We start from the raw sequence: 21,892 nt of genomic DNA, 5'->3' as shown, positions 1-21,892 counted from the left end.
ATCCTACCACAGTTATGAAATCAAGGCACAAAATTAGAGTTAGGGTGCGAGTTAGCGTTTGGGTGTGGGTGGGTGAAGTATTATAATATTCTTTATTTAATACTAATCCTTGACCCACCTTAACCCAAACGCTAACCCGTGCCCTAACCCAAATAATGTTTGTTGTGGTAGGATTCTAGACCAGCGCCCTACTTTGTCAGCAGGGTAAACAGCCTTAATAACATGCCTAACAGCAACAGTATACTTATTGAATTAACTTTAAGTTCTAAAAACCCAAACAGCAATCTTGTAAGATGAAACGCTTGACGACCTTCGCTTAAGTTCTTTCCGCCTGAATGCTTTCCATGTCTTGCCACGATATTCGCCGGTTTAGATTTTTCTTTACTGGGGAATTCGATTTTACACATTCTTGTAAACTGGTCTAACTAACTCATAAAGGCCCGTTTACACATTGACATGTGTTCAGAACAATGGTTATCACAATATGTCGTATTATATTAGCAAAAAGTCGGTAAAATGCAGGTATCAAGATTATGTATGGATATACCATATTTAGGGGAGGCCCTGGCTGACCGTAGTCAGTTTGGTTTGTGATAATCGGATGTAAAAGTTAGTTGTGTTCAGTAACCCGAGCCGGAACTTTATGAAACGGTTTTGGGCCAGATTTTTTCGAACCATAACCGAACTTGAACGAGCCGAACCGGAATTGAACCGAATATTTTGAAAGAACCTGAACCTTTACCGAACCCGAACCCGTCAAAAAAGTGATTCACTTCAGCATGACGTCACAAATTTTCTTTAGAGATTCAGGTTATGCCATGATCGAAATTTGATGAGTAATATAAATAGGCTACTTATTAAACTAACCGGAGCTTTTTATATTTCAGATATTTGAATATTGAGTTGCATTTTTTTAATACGTCACGAAACTTAGATTAAATACTGTATGAGTCACAGTTCAATGATTATTCTATATAGGTTATTGACCCATATTTTTAGGTTTAACCCCAATAATATTGTACCCGAACCAGAACTGAACCTGAACCGGAAGTGTCAAACGGTTCGACTCCATGTGTAAAGAAACGACGCATGTCTGTTTGTGCTTGTAATTATAGCGTGTTCGCCTGGTAAAGTGTTAAATATTTCACCTAGATACTCATTTTCTTTCGTGGCCGTTCTGGCAAATCTAGCCGACATTCGACTCAGCTAATCTCCATCGCAGTCGCTCTTGTGCTATATAGTGTCACGCTACTGTTGGATTAAACACTACAGTCAACAGATGCATGCCTTACTGGCAACACGTGTTTTTACTGCGCTGTAAGCTCTTTTCTTGAAAGCGAGCTATGCTGAATTATGTGAATGTACAATAAATCTATAAGCGACCTGACAGTTATGCTCCTTAAATTACAATGGCAGTTTGTTTTAGTTTCGATTTAGTGGAGTCAGATAGCACGGTGGTCATGTCTCACCTGTTGAAATATACATTGGAGACCCCTACTGAGATAACAACACGCAAAAATAAATCCTTCTGAATTAAAGTTTATGCATACTGTCAGGTTGCATAGAAAGTATGAATTATTTTGGTTTGCTAGCGTAGTTTTCTCGTTTGTAAGTATTTTTAAGTTACGCCGATCAGTTATGATTTGTTGAAACCAAGTGTATGCCAGCGTTATTGCTTGTCAATTTGATGTTTGATTAGATGTAATGCAGAGAAAAATCGTTTGACGCTTTAAATTGCAAGACTGTTACAGTTATTGTTGCAAAATTATGGCCCTTTTTGGTAAAGTCTTCAAGGTGAAAGTATTACGATCGAGGTTAAATACCTCTCGTGATATCTAATCTCAAAACCAATAAACGGATAGATTCTATCTCAACCAGCACTTACAGAAGTCGTTACTTCCAAAGTGTCAAGGCCACTGCGGCTATTGTCTCTGGTCACGTGTTATGGTGATTGATGTTTTATATCTCACCCAAAATAACCTGATCACTTTGTCTGAAATTCCTGCGTCACTTAACCGTTATGATTTATAAGAAGGAAAACAGAGCAGAAGGCCAAACCTTGTTGCCAATTCCCAACATAACGCGAGATTTATCTCATTTGTGACTGCAAGCGAAAATGCTCTGGGTATTATAAACCCATGATTGCTAAGGCCTTTGATGCCTCATTTACCTTTCAGACGGTGTGAGATAACCGTCATATAGCCCACATGAAGTTACTGGCATACAGAGAGTAACTTTCTAGAATAACCTTTTGCGCCAAGGTTATTATGTCTGCTTTAGGGAACCCATCTAATGTGGACTAGGCGATGTAATTTGTTTTCGCGTTTTTGAGATTAGCACCTTACCCCCTTTTAATTGGTATTCTAGAGCAAAAGACTCTAAGCAACTAACTTCAGTTTTGCGATTTTAAATTCGAATTGCGTTTTAAGACGATAATTTTCTGCATTATAGGCTATTCAAAAGTGTTTTGCATTGTTGTTTATTGTGCCTTTTAAGTACCATTTCAGACTTGCATCGTGTCGTACGATCAGCTACTCCTGGAATTGTCCGTTTGCCGCCAAGACAAGGAATTCATGAACATTTTTCGCTCTATTGAACACCACGATTTCCAATACGTGCTGGATCGATATTGCACAAATGTCCGATGTTCTGCGGTTGCTGGTCGACTCGTGATCGGATCCTGGGAAGATTTTAAAGAAGCGCGGCCCAACGAACTGCTTGAGACCTTTTTCGTTTTCCAGGGAGGAAGGAAATGATGTAAAGAAACGACGCATGTCTGTTTGTGCTTGTAATTATAGCGTGTTCGCCTGGTAAAGTGTTAAATATTTCACCTAGATACTCATTTTCTTTCGTGGCCGTTCTGGCAAATCTAGCCGACATTCGACTCAGCTAATCTCCATCGCAGTCGCTCTTGTGCTATATAGTGTCACGCTACTGTTGGATTAAACACTACAGTCAACAGATGCATGCCTTACTGGCAACACGTGTTTTTACTGCGCTGTAAGCTTTTTTCTTGAAAGCGAGCTATGCTGAATTATGTGAATGTACAATAAATCTATAAGCGACCTGACAGTATGCTCCTTAAATTACAATGGCAGTTTGTTTTAGTTTCGATTTAGTGGAGTCAGATAGCACGGTGGTCATGTCTCACCTGTTGAAATATACACATGCTTCTAGAAGAGTAAAAAAACTGGTTGTTGTTGTGCATGCCTTAAGTAAAAACTGGTTGTTATTGTTGTCAGATCTGTTATAGTACAAACATCACTGTATTATAATGTATCATTTAAGCTTAAATGGCAACTTTAGCAATGCGAACTTGTAGTTGTTTTTGGCGTAATAATTGACTTTCTTATGTAAGATTGTTGGTTGTTGTTGCATTTCTCCGCTTTATACGCCGCAAAATGTTTGTATATTTAAAGCAGGGATCGGTAACCTATGGCCCGCGGGCCGGATTCGACAATGTAATTCATCCTTGCCGCCTCTTTGACAACTAGACACGAGTCCATTTCAAACACCTTTTGACTATTTTAACAACGTTAGTGCGAAAAATTTTCCCGCTGCGCGCGAATGATCTTTCTACGTCCGGTTTGTTTACGTTTTGATGCTGTCTTTTGAAATAGATCAGCGCATCTTTACCGTTGCGCCATGGAAGGCTGCCAAGTGCGCGGACAAACGGAAAACGTATTAAAAATATTGCACCTATATTTTTCACCATGAAATGTTGGTATACCAAAAAAAATCGGACCCGCTTCGCTCGCCAGGTGCGCATTACTTAAAAACACTAACAAACACTGAACTATTAAGGTTATCGCGTTTCTTCAAAGTAGTTTTATTGCACTTTTCATTAGTAGTAAGGATGACGTGTGGGTCTAGTACGGATGACGACGTGGGTGGAATTTTAAACAAGACAAACGCTTTTTTCGCGCTTTGCGCCATTACTTTACTGCCTTCTTAAATGTAATTAAACACGTTTTTAATTAAACACGTTTTTTTTAGTGCAAAAAAATCCTAGGCCCGCCTGATTCACAGAACATGTTCTACCATTTTAATAACACAATTCTTAGTTAACATCTTTCTGAGTTTGGTTATGGGCAGCGGCTAGAAAAAGTCCCCGACCCCTGATTCAAAGTATTGGTGCAGATTTGATGCAGAAGTTGTCTGGTACCGTAATAACACAACCTTGTGAAATAATGTATGTAGACCTACTGTAGTCGACTCGTCGACTAGCAGTCGCTGGCAGTGCAAGGGGTCGTAGGCTAACAAAAGGAGCGGCGACTCCCCGCCGTGTGCTCGCTTCTCCCCGGGCGCGCGAGCGACATAACACATGTTATAATTTATGTTAACAAACGTATGCAACTATCCAAGTAAAGACTTAAGTTCAACAGTGCCCAATTTAGGCAGAGTTCGCAAAATATCGCGTTTGTTGTCGCAGTACGTAAAAGATAGTCCAAGTTTTACATATCCGCGCAAAACTTTTTTTCAAGCGCAAATTTACTTTTCAAACGGGATTTTCTTTCGTTGGATGCAGTATGGTACCTACCGGGATTACGTATTTGCTTGAATTCGCGCCATTTGAACAATTGCTGCTACGACTTTTTTACGTTTGTTAGTGATTTTCGCTCGACGTATGTCACGGATTTTCGTTACGTAAAATATGCGAGGAAGGTTATACAATGCAGATAACACGTGATTAGTGATTAAATGGTCACAGTGCGTTCGCACATTTCCAGTGACCTATTTCAGACACAAAACTGTTTTTGGGTTATTCGTTAATTTTTTATTTTTACACTGTTTTACCCAAATGCAAAAATTATTGAGATATTACGGAGACCAAGAATTAGATCTTTTAGAGCCACAAGTGTCATAATATAACACGCCATTTCATTAATGCCTCTTTCACACAGGCTGTGGGGTGTCATTAGGTTAACCGATTTTAAACAAACGATATGACATGATTTGAAACACATCACATGATTTGAAATTTGTATTTAGTGACACGCAGTGCAAACGTTTAGGCATAAGTAAAATGTTATACTGTTTAAAAAAATATGTTTTATTTATGCTTCTTGCGAAGATCTCAATTACCAGCCTGGACATGAAACAAATATAATTAAGTATATTTCCTTAATAAAGTACAATCTTAATGGTTCCAACTAAAGACTATTATGTTTAGGAACTTATTGATGGCTGTTACCGCGTAAAATTTAGGAAGAGTTCGCAAATTTACGAAGAACTAAATTTAGTACCGGTATGGTACCGGGATTACGTAAAAAGCACATCACATGTTATAATTCATGTTAACAAACGTATGCAATTATCTAAGTAAAGACTTAAGTTTTACAATGCCAAATTTAGGCAGAGTTCGCAAAATATCATGTTTGTTGTCGCAGTTTTAACAGTAATAAAATAATAAACATCAGGAAACCTGCACGGACATCCAACAACAAACGTTTGTATATGTCACGGGTTTTTTACACTGTTTTAACCAAATGCAAAAATTAATGGGAGTTTACAGAAGCCAAGAATTAAATCTTTAGAGCCACGCAGATAAGTCAAATTAAACACGCCATTACATGAATGCCGCTTTTACACAGGCTGTGGGGTGTTACTCTGATTGTGGAAAGCATTAAGTTAACCGACTTTGGACACACAATATGACATGATTTGAAACACATCACATGATTTGAAATTTGTATTTAGTGACACGCAGTGCAAACGTTTAGGCATAAGCAAATTTGTTATGACATTATAAAATTATGTTTGCATTTATGCCTCTTACAAAGCTCTCATGCTATCCGTAACATTACTTTTTGGGTATATTCTGATTACCACATCTATCTTCCATAATCATGGGCTATAACATGAGACCAGCAGTTTAACATGTTACAACGTAATGTACAATAGTGATAAAGAGAAAACAGTATGATGGATTGTTTTATTTTGTTCAACCAGACAACTAGTTAAAATAACTGATAAATATTATATTTAACCTGGGCAACGCCGGGTATTTCGTCTAGTCTAAAATAAATTGACAACAGCTACAAATATTCATTATGTTGTTACTACAGCAAGGCAGCGTACAACTTTGAACTTTGACTAATAAATTTCGACAAAGTTTTAACAAGATGAAACCTATATTTTGAATGGCACTTTGGATCTTATTTGGATTCTTTTATATTTTCGATAATATAAGTAATGTATGAGTTACATTTGTCATGCAAATGCGAAACAAATAGTAATTTTCGCACAGTATGCTCTTGATTTAGTCGTGTTGCGCGTAGGTTGATTAGCTGAAAGTACACAAACCTGGAACGACCAGAAACGAACAAAAATAGCAACGTGAAGAGCGTTGTAGCCTGTACGTGAAATGGAAGTCATGTTAAAGTTTCGCATTTTTTAAGATAAAAGCAAAATTGCAAACATATTAAAATCGGAGGTATTATTCGTGATTTGCTGGGGTATGTGAAAATAATAACGGTGAACACAAACCTTACATTTTTGCTTTTAAAATTCAGCGTACAGCTGTTAAAACAATTTAATAACGGACACGAATAACGACAATAGTTTCGGTTTTACCAATGGAAACAGGCATTCCATGCGCAAAAATGTTAAAAAATATTATAATGCAATTGGTAAAAATATTCTCGAATGCTATACATGTATTCATCTGGAATTTCTGTATATGTTCAACCTGATCACATTAGGTCAACTTTTTTAGCTGCTTACCGGTACTATTTCGACATATGCGTGTGGCCTACCTCTTAAACTAATAAAATACAAATACGAAACAAGTGTTTTTAGGTTTAGAGGCAATAATTTAATCTATGTGCAATAGAAGTAATGAGCGGATCCAGGATTTTTTTTGGAGACATTTTTTTTAAACGACGTCACAAAGAACGTCATAACGTGACGTTATAAAATAAGTCTACACAACATATGCTCATAAGCGAATTGCACAAAACGCAGCTTAAGGGCGCTTTAATCGCGCGAAGCCAGCAAAAATGAGTTTATTAGATTTAAATTGACTAAACTTTTAATTCATATGACACTTGACGAAATACCTACACTAATTTAATTAGCATATTGCTCTAAATATAGCGGGAATAATTGTCTAAACTATAGTGGAGTTTACCAATCACACGGAGCAACATGCCAAAGCATGCATAGCGCCTTTTGGCTGAATATATTTCTTAAAATATAGAAAAACGTTGAAACCAAGGATAAAGGTCGAATATAGTTTGAATTTACTTTAGTCAATCAAGATTGGCATAAATTGATCAAATTCAAATCATCCTTTTTCTAACACATGACATGTTTCTTACGTTTATTGTTGTTTAGTAACTTAAAGTTCGATCAGAATCGGACAAGTTTACAAATGTCAAGAATCGAAAATTTAATTCAATGCCAATTAATCAACTTGACAGACAAATCCGTACCGTTTTGTCATTATTTAAGCGTACAGCTTCTATTATAGCTGTGTTGATTTGGTGTTGACTGCTTCATCTTCGCAAATGCTTATGTTGTTGTCTTCGCCTTTCAAATCATCCCGTGAGCTTGACTTAGAGCTTTAATGAAATTTATGTTTTGTTATGCCTGTTTTATAATGTGTAAGTACTGTGCATACAAGTGTAGGCTACCAAGCTAAATAGGTTATAATGCTCGTTAGTCGTTGCTCCAAAGTTTCCACATACACAGTTTACATTTTGTTATTTAAATCGCCCAGTCTATAATATTGCAACTTTTGTGACGTGTACTTAGCACGAAATTCACCCGTTTCTCATACACTTTACGGTCTTATATCATAAATGCAAAGCAGGCGACGTCGCCACTGTTTTAACTCGGTTTCATTACTATCGTTATCAGTAAAAACTGTTACGGTCTATAATATTTTCAAACAATCACCATTGCAGTGCCAACGTTTTCAAAACGGTAGTATTTTCATAATAAAACTGCTCGGCCTCGTTGATAGTGAAGAATAAGTTGGCTTTTACAGTTTCGGGAAAGCACAGTCCTCCTAATCCAGCTAGAATCACAGTAGTTCCGAACAGCGTCTTAAAACAATTTAAACACATTAAAATAAGTCCAAAAATATTTTGATTTTACAATAAATTACGTTATTATACGACGGCAACTGGAACTATTAAGGCGTTTTTTAAAAAAAATAACATATTTTATTTTGAGCTAACCTGCGTAAACCAGGGAAGAACAGTCTGTGCTTGTAGAATAAATGGACTCAGCATACTTCCTACACGGGCCGCCATTGAACCTACACTTATACCGGTTACCCTGTAAAAGAAAAACTAGAAAAATTGTATCGCTAGCTCTAGCGATTCATAGATAGAAAGTGAGTTTTATGTGAAAACAAAATTTAAACTCCAAGTACTGTTAGTTACTAATATGTACGCCACACGTTTAGGCGATGTCATTACCTTGCCTCAGTTGAATACAGTTCAGAAGTCACCGCATAAACAACACCGAACCCAATTGTCGCAAACAATTTTCCTATAATGGCGAACGCTGTGCTTGCTGTGAACATCGCTGTGAAGTTACGAAATTTAGCTATTAAACCCCATATTTAATAATAAAATTACGTAGGAGGTAATTGGAATAAAATATGATAGCTTTTTGATGTTAACAATTTTTTAACACAAGTGCCTTGTACCGGTATACTTTTATATTTATATTTGGAACCGCAACCAACCTTGATTTCCGCCAGCGTATATGTCAAATAGCATAGAGACGATGCACGACAGACCAGCCAATATGTAGCTGCCACTTAAAATAGGAATTCGACCGAATGGTTGGGAAAAATACAAAAGAGCATAAGCCAATATTTCCACAAGACCATTTAAAGCCAGATTTAGATAGGGGTCTCCTAAAAAAATTAACAGTAATATTATATCTTGCATGTAGGTTAATTTATTTCACTTGGAAAAAGGTTGAGGAGTTTAAAGGGATTCACTGAAAGCGCGACGAACGGCAGAGAGTGAATTACAGAAGTTTGGAAAGACAATCAAATCTGATTGGAGTAAATACTTATTGGATTATATAGAAGGCATCCAACCCAAATCAAGAAGAAAGGATCAAGTACAATCGTCATTTGTTGATTTATGGGAATATAGAATTGTTCAGACAAGCATAGAAAAAATTCTAAGTAGACCTATACTAAAAAATATTAAGTGCAAAACATCGAAACAAAAACCGAAAAATATTTGTTATGCTTCTCGGGCACCCCATACTAAATAATAGGCCGCCCTTTGTTCTTTTTTGTTCTTTTGTGCTAAATTTCCGAGGACCGACAAACGTTATAATCGTTAAAAATACATCCTAAAATATAAACAATCGAATCTCGGATTATTTTAATGTGACTGAAAATAATAATATCCATTAGATAAAATTTTATTCTTGTGATGCTATATTGTATTATTGTAATGCGCACAGGTTTTCTAACCTGCCAAATTTCCTCCATTTAGTGCCAGTCCATAAAAGACCATGCTAATGAAAAACCAGGAGAAGATAATGTTAATAGTGATGAGGCGCATAATCGGCTTCCTGAAGAGGTCCCAGGCCGCGATACGACGCTGTTTCTCTTCGCGAGCTTTTTCTTTCTAAATTTAGCAAGAACAAAAGAGACGAGACGAAGAATGTGTTCGATATTATTTTACGAGTTTTCTTTGCGACAACGTATTTCTGTTAATAAGTGAAAAGTCATCTTTATCACATTTACCAATATATTCATTGCATCATTGTTGTACAACGTCAAGTTTTTCACACCTGGCCTACGTTATTATATCTTTTAAATCTATCAAGTATTATAAATTACAAGATTCGTGGTTTTCCAGACCAAAATATATTTAAGATTACCTTCAATTCTTCTTGCTCGACAATTTCTTCCCATTTTTTGGGCGAAAGAGTCTGCCCTTTACTTTTTGCATATTTTGTTACCACGTCTTTCGCAGCATCATACTTACCAACCCTTAACAACCATCTAAAAAGTAAACACGCCTAACTTTAAATATGCCTCTTCTGTGTATTCCTAACACATTTTAGGCATGAGCATATAAGGTCACAAATGAATTATCAAGAAAAATTATTGTCACTCCGATAGGTATAACTAAGAAAAATATCAAGATTTTTAGAGTTAGGGTTGAATTAGTAAATATGACGAATTGACATAACATAAAACTATGGGCATACTTTATCATACGATTTTTCTTGAATATTAGCTTAGGCTATAGTTAAATAACAACACTGGCTTAATCCGCAATAAATCTTTTCAAATTTGCCTTAAAAATTGTTTTGTAAGTTGTTTTTACATATTTTTAGCAGGATTTTATTAGTTGTTTGTTCGGAAGAACGCAAAATTCATGATATAAATATAAATATAATTTAGAATTAGTTTTACTCAATGATGCCCAATATATATTAACGTATATAAAGTTATTTTTAATTTATTGCTCACCTCGGTGACTCCGGAATAAATGGGAAAACGATCAAAAAAAGAATCGGTATACAGCTAAATAAAATGATCAGTGGACGCCAGTCACGAATAGCGTATGCGATACCAGGGTAAACAGAATGGGAAACTCCAGTGACAATGTTTACATACATTCCAACCTCCGTTCGCCGCCTGGTGGTGCTCATTTCATTTGCTTTAAAAGTAAAATAACACATACAATCGCCTATACTTTGTGCAAAACAGAAGTATAATCGCTAACAAATGCAAAACGAATTTTAGCTTTGTTTATGGGCAAATTAAGACTCTTCGACCCTATAATATTTTCGCCTTCATGTCAAACATTTAGTAGGCTTTTTTGGTGATCGTTAAGATTTGGCAAAGTATCTGCAGATGTGTATTCAATAGATTTGATTAGCAGGACGCAAAATAACTAAGTTAGTATAATAAACTAGAATGGTATAGACCCGGTTTTATGATTACGGACAACGGAAGAACACGGTCTTACGGACTCAAGAAAAAATATACATAAAATAGAACCAATCGATAAAACAACACAATTCGGTAATTCGTATTTTTAGCCTTTGCTTTTTCTCTAATAAAACACATGTTGTGGTCAAAATTGTTTTATTAGCGGAACTTACTGTATGTATACATTGTGATAAAGCAGGATAGAACGAACATCCCGACCAGAAATCTCGTGAACACGTAGATCTCATAAGTTGGAGAAAAGGCAGATCCAACTCCCGATGCAATGAGGCCGAGGCAAGAAATAAGCATTCCAGGCTTTCGTCCAAACCTATACATGCCACGTAAGAATTGTTCTTACACATAGAACATAAAAAATACGAATTTTGATTTCGTGTTAAGGCAAAGGTTGACTTACCAGTCGCATATTGGCCCAGTAAACATTGATCCGAAGAAGATGCCCAGAAAGAATATTGTATTGGAAAGCGAGTCGAGATATTGACGATCGCACACCAAGTTCCACTGTAATATTGGAAAACGAATAAAACACTTGACTTGCAGTTTTTAAAAATTAAAATAAGTCTGTCGGTTGGTCTGTCAGTCAGAATGTTTTTCGCATGTCGCAAACGAAGAACAGGAGCAGTGTACAGCCACACGTAAGAGAGGCTTCGAAAGCTCAAGAATGAAATAAAAAGGGAGGATTATCCAAGACAAATAGTAGTAGGCAATTTGCCGTGAACCCTATTAGTAGTATGTGGAGCATAATTAGCGCAGTATAGTGGCGCTGCAGCCGAGTAGCTTATTTATGTGATTTCAAACACACCACACAACATTGGACTGCATACTAGCCGTCTATTACCGTAACGCCTACAAAACACCAGTGTTGTAAACAAGTCATTTTGAAATCACTTAAGACCCAGTTAAGCCATTTGTAATATAACTTTAGTCCAAGTCAAGTCATCTACATAATAAAAGAGAAAGTTTGTGAGATGTGTATGTGTGTGGCAAGATGTTCGCCCAGTCGGTGATGATTATAATATGAAATTCGAGCAGCATTGACGTTGCGCCGCTTTAGCTCAGTGGTAGAAAACTGGTTTTAAATAAAGAACAAGTTATAAGTCCCAGTCAAGTCATAATTGGGGCAAGTACATTATTTTAACCCAATTTATTTTTCCAAAAGACTTATGTCAAGTCAAGTCATTTTAAAACAGTGACTTAAGTGCACTAAAGTCAAGTCATTTAAAAACAATGACTAACATAATTTTTATATTAATTATGTGGCTTCAAATTAGGATTAAGTGACAAAATGCATAAACAATCAAAACATTTATTGTCTCATCTCAAAGTCAAAAGGTTACCATCCGGTGTATTTATGTTTTAAATATTACATCCTGTAGATGGTGCCCTCGAGATATAATACATTGTTGCAGGCGATTTCTGGTTTTCAGATACTCGGGCGATTCGTTTCTTCCACTGAATAGACACTTTTAGTAGTTCAATAGTTGCTGGCCGAGTTTTGGAGACGTCAGCCTTAACATATGCCTAGTAAAAGCGTTTATTTGTCAAAAAGTGGAAAGAAATATCACAAGAAATGAATTCCAAAACTTCGGAAATCGTCTGCAACAATGTATTATATATCGAGGGCGCCATCTACAGAATGTAATCTTTAAAATATAAATACCGGTACATCAAATGGTCCCCTTTTGACTTTGAGATGAGACAATAAATGTTTTGATTAGCCTACTATCAATTTTGTCTCTTTTTCCTCGTTTGAAATGTGGTAGGTTTTCTGGCTCACCTTGTATAACTTTTATTGTAACGGTAAATATTTTACATCACGGGACAACCGCAGTACAAACAGTTTAATCAGTCCAAGTTAAGGCGACAATGTAGTGTAAACTTTGGAATACCCTACCTTACAAGTATTAACCTAATAGGGTATCCATAACATAATTTTATCGTTATGTGGTAAAGTTTTACGATCATGTTTGTATTAATCGGTTATAACACTAGGCTTTCCTAAACTTAATTACATGGGGATGGCATAAATAATAATAATTATGGAATAGTGATTAGGAACTTTACATTTTGCTTAACCGTTTTAAACAGTCAAAATGTCGATTTGGTTGCCACTGTAGTTACTTATAATTTCTGAAACGCCAGATAGCTATTTATTTGGAAATAATGTTGACTTTGTAAAATATGAAAAATTAATTTATTGATGGCTTTATTCAGTGTTTTCAAATAGCTTGACTTTACTTAAGTCATTTTTCCAAAGACTTAACTTGAAGTAAGTTATTTAGACCAGGGGTCGGCAACCTTTTTTGCTCTGCGGACCGGTTAAAAACTGAAATTTTGTCGCGGACCGGCCTTAAAAACAACAAGTGTTCAGTAAAGGAAATATATAACAACTTTTTTAATGCGAATTTTATGCTTGTTTTGCCGCAAAGAGATGGTCCCATATAGGAATTATTGAATTTACTGAAACCAGTGGGCGGCATCCTGCCCGCCAAGCAACCAAATTTGACCCAGCCCGCAGCTCATTTCAATAAAACCTTTAGGCCTTTACATTTTTCTTAAATTACACTTGTATACTATTATTACCAATAGCATTCTTCCAAAGAAGTTACGCTTGGTATAACATTTAATAATGTATTTCAGATCCTATTTTTGACAGGCCCTACACCAGGGGACGGCAACCTTTTTTGCACTGCGGACCGGTTAAAAACTAAGATTTTATCTCGGACCGGCCTACAAAAAACAAATGTTCAGTAAAATAAATTTATTACAACACTTTTCCAATGAGAAATTTGAGCTTGTTTTGACGCAACGAGATGCTCCCACCTAGGAATTATTATACATTATGAAAACCGCAATACGCCCCTCACGTCCAGTCTGTTTCGTGGTTAGCGCCTTCGTTGCTGCCATCACATAAAAGCCACAGGCTCGCATAAGTAAGATGTCGGAAATGTCAGAAAAGTATTTACGACTTTTATGGAAAGGTTAGAGTTGTCTGGCAAGACCATCATCCAAAACAATGCTAAAATAGTTGTATTAAAATACATTTTAGACAACCATATTTTGCAACAGCACTTGGTCCTCTTGTTGCACAGTTAGGTCGATTCATCGGTTTCGAAAATAAATGGATTACGGATCCACCTATTTGCAGTCCTAGGGTCTTTAGCGCTTGGACTCTATAGTTATATACCACCCAAGTGACCGAGAACGCTTGCTTAGGTTCGTTTTCTTTCAAAGTCTCTGCTAAAGTTTGAAACGTGTCAAATGCCCCTTTGTTAACGCGTTTCTCCCATAAATTAAGTTGGTCGTTAAATGCAGCCACGCTGTCTGCCAACTTAAATACGCTTGTCATTTACCCCTGAGGTGAAATATTTAGTTCGGTAAGCAGATTAAATATGTCACTCAAGTAGGCTAGTTTTAGAACCCATTATTTATCAATAAATTTGTTGCAAGATCTGAATGTTTCTCCAATAGAAATCTTTGAAGTGGTTCACGAAATTCTAACACTCTGTTTATTGATTTACTCGTGAGAGACACCTTACTTCTATGTTCAATAAAGGGGATTTGTGCTCTGCATTCATTTCCTCACTTAGCTACTCAAAGAGCCGGGTTTTAAGTGCATGTGCTTTGATGAGGTTGACTGTCAAACCAGACAGGCGGACAATCAAGGCTGAAGCCCCATCCGTGCACACACCGACACAAAAAGACCAGTACGTACGGTTTGGGTTGAAATCAAAATTATAATTTGGCAACCCTGCTACGGACCGGTAACGAACTCCTCGCGGACCGGCACCGGTCCGCGGACCGGCGGTTGCCGACCACTGATTAAGACGAATGATGTATTTCAATTAAAACCATTTTTGAATAAAATGGTTTATTTACCTAAATTTTGAGACATGAAAACGTGCTTGCTCTTGTTTCAATTTTGGTGTTTATTTTGCGTAATATTGGTTGAAAAAGATTAATTTACTATTTTTTTTCTCTTTTAGATGTCATAATGACTTACGTGGAATTGACTTTCTATGATATTAACAAAACTTGTTTCGTGTAAAAATGAATTTTAATTTGCTAAATACTAAAGATGACTTGACTGGGAACTAAGTCTGTTCAAAATGACCTGTTTAATGTACTGCAAATTATAGATGCCCAACTTAGAATTGGTTGGCGGCTACAGATATTTTTTTGGTGCTATGTGAAATTTGCTACGAATTAAGTTTGTCAGATGAAAAACGGTAGCCAAAGACCTTTCGTTTTACACGTTGGAACGGTACATTTTTGTCTATTTTGCTAAAAAACAGGGGCTTTCTAACCTCGGTAACTGCAGTCTCATCGAAATAGGTTTTGTCGAAATAATAACCGTTGTCACATGAGGTTTGTCCCATATCGTGACTTCCATCCAGACATTCCAGTGTTTCATTGCAGGAACAAGCTGACTGATTGTAGTTGTATCGATAGCAGGTTTCGTATGTCTGATTTTAAAAATAAATGTGTTCATAATACAATTACCACAGATAATCCAATTTAGAATTAAAACAGGAAATAAAATTATTAAAAAATTCCCAGGAAACAGGTGATAATTAACTAAGTATGTTGCTCAAAGGGGAATTTTTTAAGCTGTGGTTTAACTTATTTGAACCATACATTGGTAATAAACTATAGAGCAACACAACATTTTGCATGTTAACATAACATTTTTATTTCTCATAACAGTAGAATTTAAGCCAGGACACCCTGAAACGGCTTTCCAATAAAATAACGATTGCCGGTAGGCCGTCACGTTATGACGTTGCGTTTTGACGTCATCTCTAAACATTTTCATTGGTTCTGGTATAAGAAAATCATTAAGTTTAACCCCTGCAACCAGTAATAAAAACATAAAAACTCTTTCCTTCAGTAGCCTACATTTTTCTTACATTCATTGCAGAGTCGTAGGGTATTGTTAAGTTCAGTATTACAGTTTCGTTCAAAGTGAAACAGCTGGAATTGTCAATCGGTGGCACAGCACATCTGCATTAAAAGTGAAATACTTTATGAAAAAAATGCAAAAACACGCCACTAAAAAAACGTGTTCTGTTTCGACGTAACACCCTTTTATAGGAATTTGTCAATATTTTATTGTACCTTGTAAAAAACATATGCACTGGTGGAAGGCGGCCCTATATAGCCTACTTAGTTTTCTACTTCAAAATAGCTCTTGACTAGGCCAAGTAAGCCAGTCTGGTGTTGAGTGTAATTCGGTTGTTAACGGTTAAAGGTTAAATTTTTGTCTTTGAATTCACGCTGAGCCTGTATATAAAACTTTTTTTTAATTTTTTGGACATCAACAACTCTTTGATGACAAGGGTTTAAACTTTAACGAACCCTATTCTGCTCAAGTTTTTGTTTTGTAAGTATAGGGAATGGTAATGATATTTATTTTAAGACTGTTATATGTCCTATTTTAAACGGGTTTTGTTCCCTTTTATGAAGACAAATAAAATATTTCTTCGGGAAATTGAAAAAAATATATATCTAGAGTTCCCTTATCTTGTTCATATTTCAAACAGATATATATAGTTGTATGTGTCTTTTTCGGCATGTGGCATATATTGTTCTCTTCAAAAGCGATGGAAATATGATTATTGATTAGCCAATAATTTATGGTGAAACCTCCTTTTTAATTGTTATACAATATTTGCATTTTTATGACGTGAGATTTTTTTAGATTGTGTCAATATATATGAGATAATTAACTTTTGTTTGTTTGTTTCAAATAGCATATTTTTTTAAATTTTAGTGTAGTTGAGCTTGATCATTGTATTAATTTCGTTAATCACTCAAGAATCTACTGCCCTGGAGCCTTCACACCTTCTTTACTTTGCTCGCGTTGGTATTTTGGCGCAGTATGATTGCTTTGGGTTAAATGCTAATTGCATTCTGTGCCCAACATAATCGTGTGTGTTTTTCGTTTCTATGTGGAACATTACGATAATAAACCTTTCAAGGAAATTTAATAACTAAAGAAGAAGAAACAATATAGTTTAGTTTCGGTCGATTTAAAAAAAATATTCAGGAGTAGTAAATAAAAGTCCCGATCCGGTAGTATGCCAATGTTTTTTTAAATGATTGAAGTCATATCTATAAACATATTAAGTCAACTAAATCTATACTCTAATAGTTAAAATATAAATATATATCCGTAATAAACTGCTATATGATCTAACATATTTTTGTTTAAAAGTCTAACCGGAATACGGGGACTGCACTTAGAATGGCCGACGATTGGGAGGTGAACGCGTCTCCGAAACCAAGCAATCCAGCGGCCAAGATCACCATTACCTGGTACCTGGTGATGCCGCCCAATTCTTCTTGATAAGCATCCAAGTCCATTACTGATGTTTATTCTACACAAAAGCAATAATAATTAGGCAACAATACTTAAATTCGCTTTTTAGAACCTTTTTAGAAGATGATTGGTTTAGAATCATGCTATATCCTTTTGCTTTTAGGGTTTTGTTTGAATCCAAAACTTTTTCTGAGCAGGCTAACTGGACTCTCTGTAAGCTGACTCGATTAAATTTAAATAGGTGGATAATACTTTTCTCTTTTCTTTAATTAATTCTTGCATTAATACAAGACTTGAGATAGACTTGAGAATTTCTTTTGCAATGTCCATCTAACAAAGGTTATTAACTATTTTAACACGTACGCCTAAATAATGTTGGAGGTTATCGCGTGGACCAGGGTCGACAAGAAACTTTTCACAGATAACGTGGAAAAACAAGTAGACGTAAGATAATTTTTTTATGTCAGCTAAACGTGAATTTTTGTTTACACACTCATAATATATTAGGCCTTAATTGGACCCCCTTAGCTTAGTCCACGTACCCCAATGTGCTCATGGATTTCCCGAATAATAGCCACAAAATAATAGTTCTATGGCGTTTACCAGATTTAAGAACATCAAACTGATCATTGAGAATCTAAATTTTCCCGTCAGTAATGGATAAGGAAGTCTCAACAAGAGCTATCCAGAACATTTCTCAACTTTACCAAACGTTGTAATCATTCCTGGAGGACTGTTCTTCGTGACCCTGGCCTTTAAATCTAGAATTACCTTTACCTGCATATTTAATGGTACTTATATATGTATATTTTTACAGAATTATATTTTTATGAGAAATTTTGTTTAATTAAGTAGCTTAACAGTAAGTCAGTTAGCAGTCGCCATTTCTGTCACTGCAATTATTTTCAAACTTCTCTAATTTTTCTAAAACGTATACAGCGCATTGACTGGTTTACTTGTATGCTATCCAGTTTACCGACAAAACTAAATACGGATATCAGATGGAAAATACATGAAAATAACCACAATCCGAATAGTTCAACCCTACAATCCTGCGGGTAAAAACTGGCCTTTTTGTAGGCCAACTAATATCTTATCTAGCGCAGGAGCCAAATTAAAGGCGTTATAGCTTTAAAAAACATACTTTTTAAAAAAAAAAACGAAACCACTAAGCATGTCTGTTTTGAGAAAAAACTTAATCATCTAACTTAATTTGATCTATTTCGATGAGGATTGCAAAATGGCTATGTTACCGTTACAGGTGTGTTTTAAACGAACACTTATATCTGTATGACACCTACCCTGCACTCAGTGTAAATAAATTGGTGTGTGCATATTGCATGCATTCCGTTCCAGCGCAGTGTTAAGTATACTCATTGTAAAGTCTATATTGACTTTAAGACTGTCGCACAATAAGGCCTTTAACCAGGATTTTCCATGATTTGTTTACACACTGTAGGATTTGCAAACAAACCATGTTTAACAGGTTTTGGCTATTGCATATAAGACACCTGGTAAATTATGGTTTATTTTTAAATTACGCTTTTCCCTTTTTAATACCAAAGATATTGTGTGGAGTCTTACACAATTAAACTTACGACTTTTACAGCTCTGATGCCTTGTTTGTTACTTAATCTTCGTCGATGATAACTCTCTACGCCCAGATTTTACCGTAAACTTGACTCATAGAAAATATTTCCTGATTTGGCCGGTTGATTTTTGAAGTCGTTTACGCATTCCAATGCCGATATAACGTTGCAAACGGGAAGACAAGTACAATAAGACCCAAAAGGCAACAATATCTAAAGCGGGATTTATATAATATCATAGTATCAAGACCAACGACATAATAAAGCAAATTACGCAGTAGGCTAATATCCATGACATACGGTAATAAAATCGAATTCGTCTGAATAAGACCTAAACCATTCTAAACACGTCCTAGATTCATCCGAATAAGGCCTAAATGGCCTAAACAACGCCTAACTCTGTACGTCGACGTTTGGATGCCCAGTTTAACCTGCGCCGTTATTGCGCCGTTGTTTTGTTACCGAATTCCCCCCCCCCTGTTTGGGGTTATTGGGGGATAATGGTAGGGGTTAGAAATTAAGTTAGGGTTAAATTTATTAGGAGAGCTAGTAATGTACTTAGGAGTGGGGTTTGGGGGTAAGATGAAAGTTTGTATAGGCCTGATTTTGAATATTTAGGTCTTATTTCGTCGGATTTAGGACTTATTCTGATTTAGACGTTATTACGACTATTAAGTAGGCCTTTGGTATCATTCCGAACTGTGTAAAAAAGCAACTAATTCTAACACCTTAAAGTTAATTTTTTTATGTTTACTAAAAAGTGTATTTTACCAGATTAAACAACAGTTACTTTTGTCGTTATGAGTCTGTGCAGTTCACATTTGGTCGAAATGCAGTGTTATATTTTACTGACGTCTATTGAGTTTTGTAGTGGTTTTCTTTAATCTGCCAAATTTCCACCGTTTAGTGCAAGTCCGTAAAATATCATGCTAAACGAACAAACAGATAAATACAACCGCTAATAAGGTGAACACGCTGAAATAATCATAGAGAAACGTAATTTACTTTTAAATGAGAATTAATTCTAGATTTTTTTAATTGTGTTTGCATTGCATCAAAACGCTTGATGGTTTACCGTGATTCTAGCTGGGCTAGAAGTGCCGTACTTCCCTCAAACTGGAAAAGTCAACTTTTACATACAATCAATGAGGCTGAGCAGCTTATTATAAAAACTAAGCTGTTTTGACAAACCTGGCAGTTCAGTGATTATGGTTTGCAAATAAGCCTTTTACAAATGACAATATATAATAAAAACGAGTTAAAAGAGTGGCGTCATTAATTGTTTTACCTGTGTGATTTTATTGAAGCTCCTGATCAAGCTCACGGGTTAATTGGTAAAGCAAAGACAATAACATAAACATTTGCCAAGATGAAGCAACCATCCACCCAACTTGACAACACTGGAAGAATAATTTATTATATCGTAAATGATCATGTAAAATTTCTAATTTTGAAATGCTGTATTAACCAAATTTAAATAGATAATGACAATTGAGGCAGATGAGGATGTTATACTAAAAACTGGAGCAATGTCTTATCAAAATAGTGCGACATTTGACACATAAAACAAAACCCGACGTTTATAGATTATTTGAAACAAAATAAACAATAATGTTTTCGGTTTTACTGCAACTAAAGGTTAAGTTTGAACTTCAAAGCTGGAGCAGCCTTGTAAAAAAATTCGCCGACCCACATTTGATTCTGTGTGTCGTGAAATGTTCCTTCTCCTTGTAGCTTTCCGTCGACAAATGTACCCTTGTAAACACTGCCGCTTGGCCAAGTATAGGAACCAACGCCTTTGTAAAAGTTGTCCTTGAACTCTCCGTCGTAAATTGCACCACTTGGAAAAATAAGGTGTCCTTTTCCGTTCATTTTATCGTTTTCCCAGCATCCCGTATAAGTGGTTCCAGCTTCCGTCTGGTGAGTTCCATAGCCATGGCGTACAATGGTACCTTCCCCGGTTGATTTGTAGTCGCCTCTATAGCGGTCTTTGTTTGGAAAGACGAATTCTCCTGAAATAGTAATTAAAAATGTCCTCATTCCAGTTTGCGTCTCGTGCCAAGCGCACACCAAAGGTTCTTTTAAAGCAAGTTAAGCGCACACCCGATTTATTGAAGTGCATCTAACCGTTTATGTCATTTTAGTATAAAATACGCCAGGTGTGTATAGAACACTGATTGCACAACTGCACACCTTAAAATGTGGTGCTGTACAACCGACATCTCGCTGTAGTCCCATAAAATGCACACTTGCATTTCACTAAGGTCACGTTGGAAATTTTAGATATTGCGCGGGGGAGATGTTTTGGCAGCCTAAAATTGCGCGGCTGTATTAAAGTTCATGCTAAAATTTAGCGGCTGTATAACGTTATATCTAAATTTTGCGAGGTCGTAAATCAATTAGGATACTGACGTAAACCAAGAAACTTTTGCAAACAGGCTCTCTAGTATGCGCTGCTGAACGCACTTTACGGCAACTATTACAAACAAATCCACGGGCCCAAGAGTGCAAATGCGCAGACAGACCAAACTTTGCAACGTAGGCCTATTCCAAGTGAAGCTGACCAAGTTAACAGAACATATTTCGCTTACCTGACATTATGTCATTGTCACTACTTGGAGCTTCATCTTTTTGTCCCATTTTATTGGCGGAAAGGTAATCTATACTAGGATGTCAGACAGCAATAAGTGAAAATACTGTAACAACTTTTACAATATGTTCTGCTTTTACAGTAAGTATGCTCGACTCTTGATTTTTAGGAAAAAGGTATTAATCCTAAGTAGTATCGTTTGCAAACACAAAAATATAAAACCCTAAAATTAGGTTTGTTTAACAAAAAAATAACTGAAATAATTGAATTTAACACAACAAAAATAAAATATTACTTTAAACACATTATTTCTATAAAACATATGCGAAAAACTGTTAAACAATTTAACCAAAGTACTGCCGACACTTTGTCACCACGGATAAAATGATTACTATAGTTACCCACCAAACTATTGATTTGGCTGTAGCAAAACGGGCATGTTAAAT

At 36.0% G+C, this 21,892-nt stretch overlaps 2 protein-coding genes across 2 annotated transcripts; both read right to left on the bottom strand.

The window, feature by feature from the left end:
• Positions 1–7,468: 7,468 nt before the first annotated feature.
• LOC146163957 (organic cation transporter protein-like) lies at positions 7,469–17,311 on the bottom strand. The gene is made up of 13 exons (XM_083380641.1): positions 17,169–17,311; positions 15,856–15,949; positions 15,253–15,411; positions 11,343–11,446; positions 11,101–11,255; positions 10,463–10,652; positions 9,865–9,988; positions 9,452–9,608; positions 8,702–8,875; positions 8,430–8,538; positions 8,187–8,286; positions 7,903–8,051; positions 7,469–7,565 (listed from the first exon to the last, which is right to left on the bottom strand). The coding sequence occupies exons 1-13, from the start codon at positions 17,309–17,311 to the stop codon at positions 7,469–7,471; spliced, it is 1,755 nt and encodes a 584-aa protein (XP_083236767.1).
• A 2,604-nt stretch (positions 17,312–19,915) lies between these two features.
• LOC146163956 (uncharacterized) lies at positions 19,916–21,592 on the bottom strand. The gene is made up of 2 exons (XM_083382518.1): positions 21,448–21,592; positions 19,916–20,868 (listed from the first exon to the last, which is right to left on the bottom strand). Exons 1-2 carry the CDS (start codon positions 21,494–21,496, stop codon positions 20,489–20,491), a joined length of 429 nt encoding a protein of 142 aa, XP_083238644.1. The 5' UTR covers positions 21,497–21,592; the 3' UTR covers positions 19,916–20,488.
• Positions 21,593–21,892: the final 300 nt, after the last annotated feature.

The sequence above is a fragment of the Ascidiella aspersa genome, chromosome 2 (genome assembly GCF_963924565.1).
Source record: "Ascidiella aspersa chromosome 2, kaAscAspe10.2, whole genome shotgun sequence".
NCBI classification, from domain to species: Eukaryota; Metazoa; Chordata; class Ascidiacea; order Phlebobranchia; family Ascidiidae; genus Ascidiella; species Ascidiella aspersa.
This window is presented reverse-complemented; position numbering and strand designations above follow the sequence as displayed.

Coding starts and splice junctions, on each gene's coding strand:
- LOC146163957 (XM_083380641.1), bottom strand. CDS start 17,311: ATGGACTTGGATGCTTATCAAGAAGAATTGGGCGGCATCACCAGGTAC. Junction 8,287..8,429: donor CTGTATTCAACTGAGGCAAG/GTAATGACATCG, acceptor TTTCTTTTACAG/GGTAACCGGTATAAGTGTAG. Junction 8,052..8,186: donor TTCTTCCCTGGTTTACGCAG/GTTAGCTCAAAA, acceptor AATTGTTTTAAG/ACGCTGTTCGGAACTACTGT.
- LOC146163956 (XM_083382518.1), bottom strand. CDS start 21,496: ATGGGACAAAAAGATGAAGCTCCAAGTAGTGACAATGACATAATGTCA. Junction 20,869..21,447: donor TGACAATGACATAATGTCAG/GTAAGCGAAATA, acceptor TTACTATTTCAG/GAGAATTCGTCTTTCCAAAC.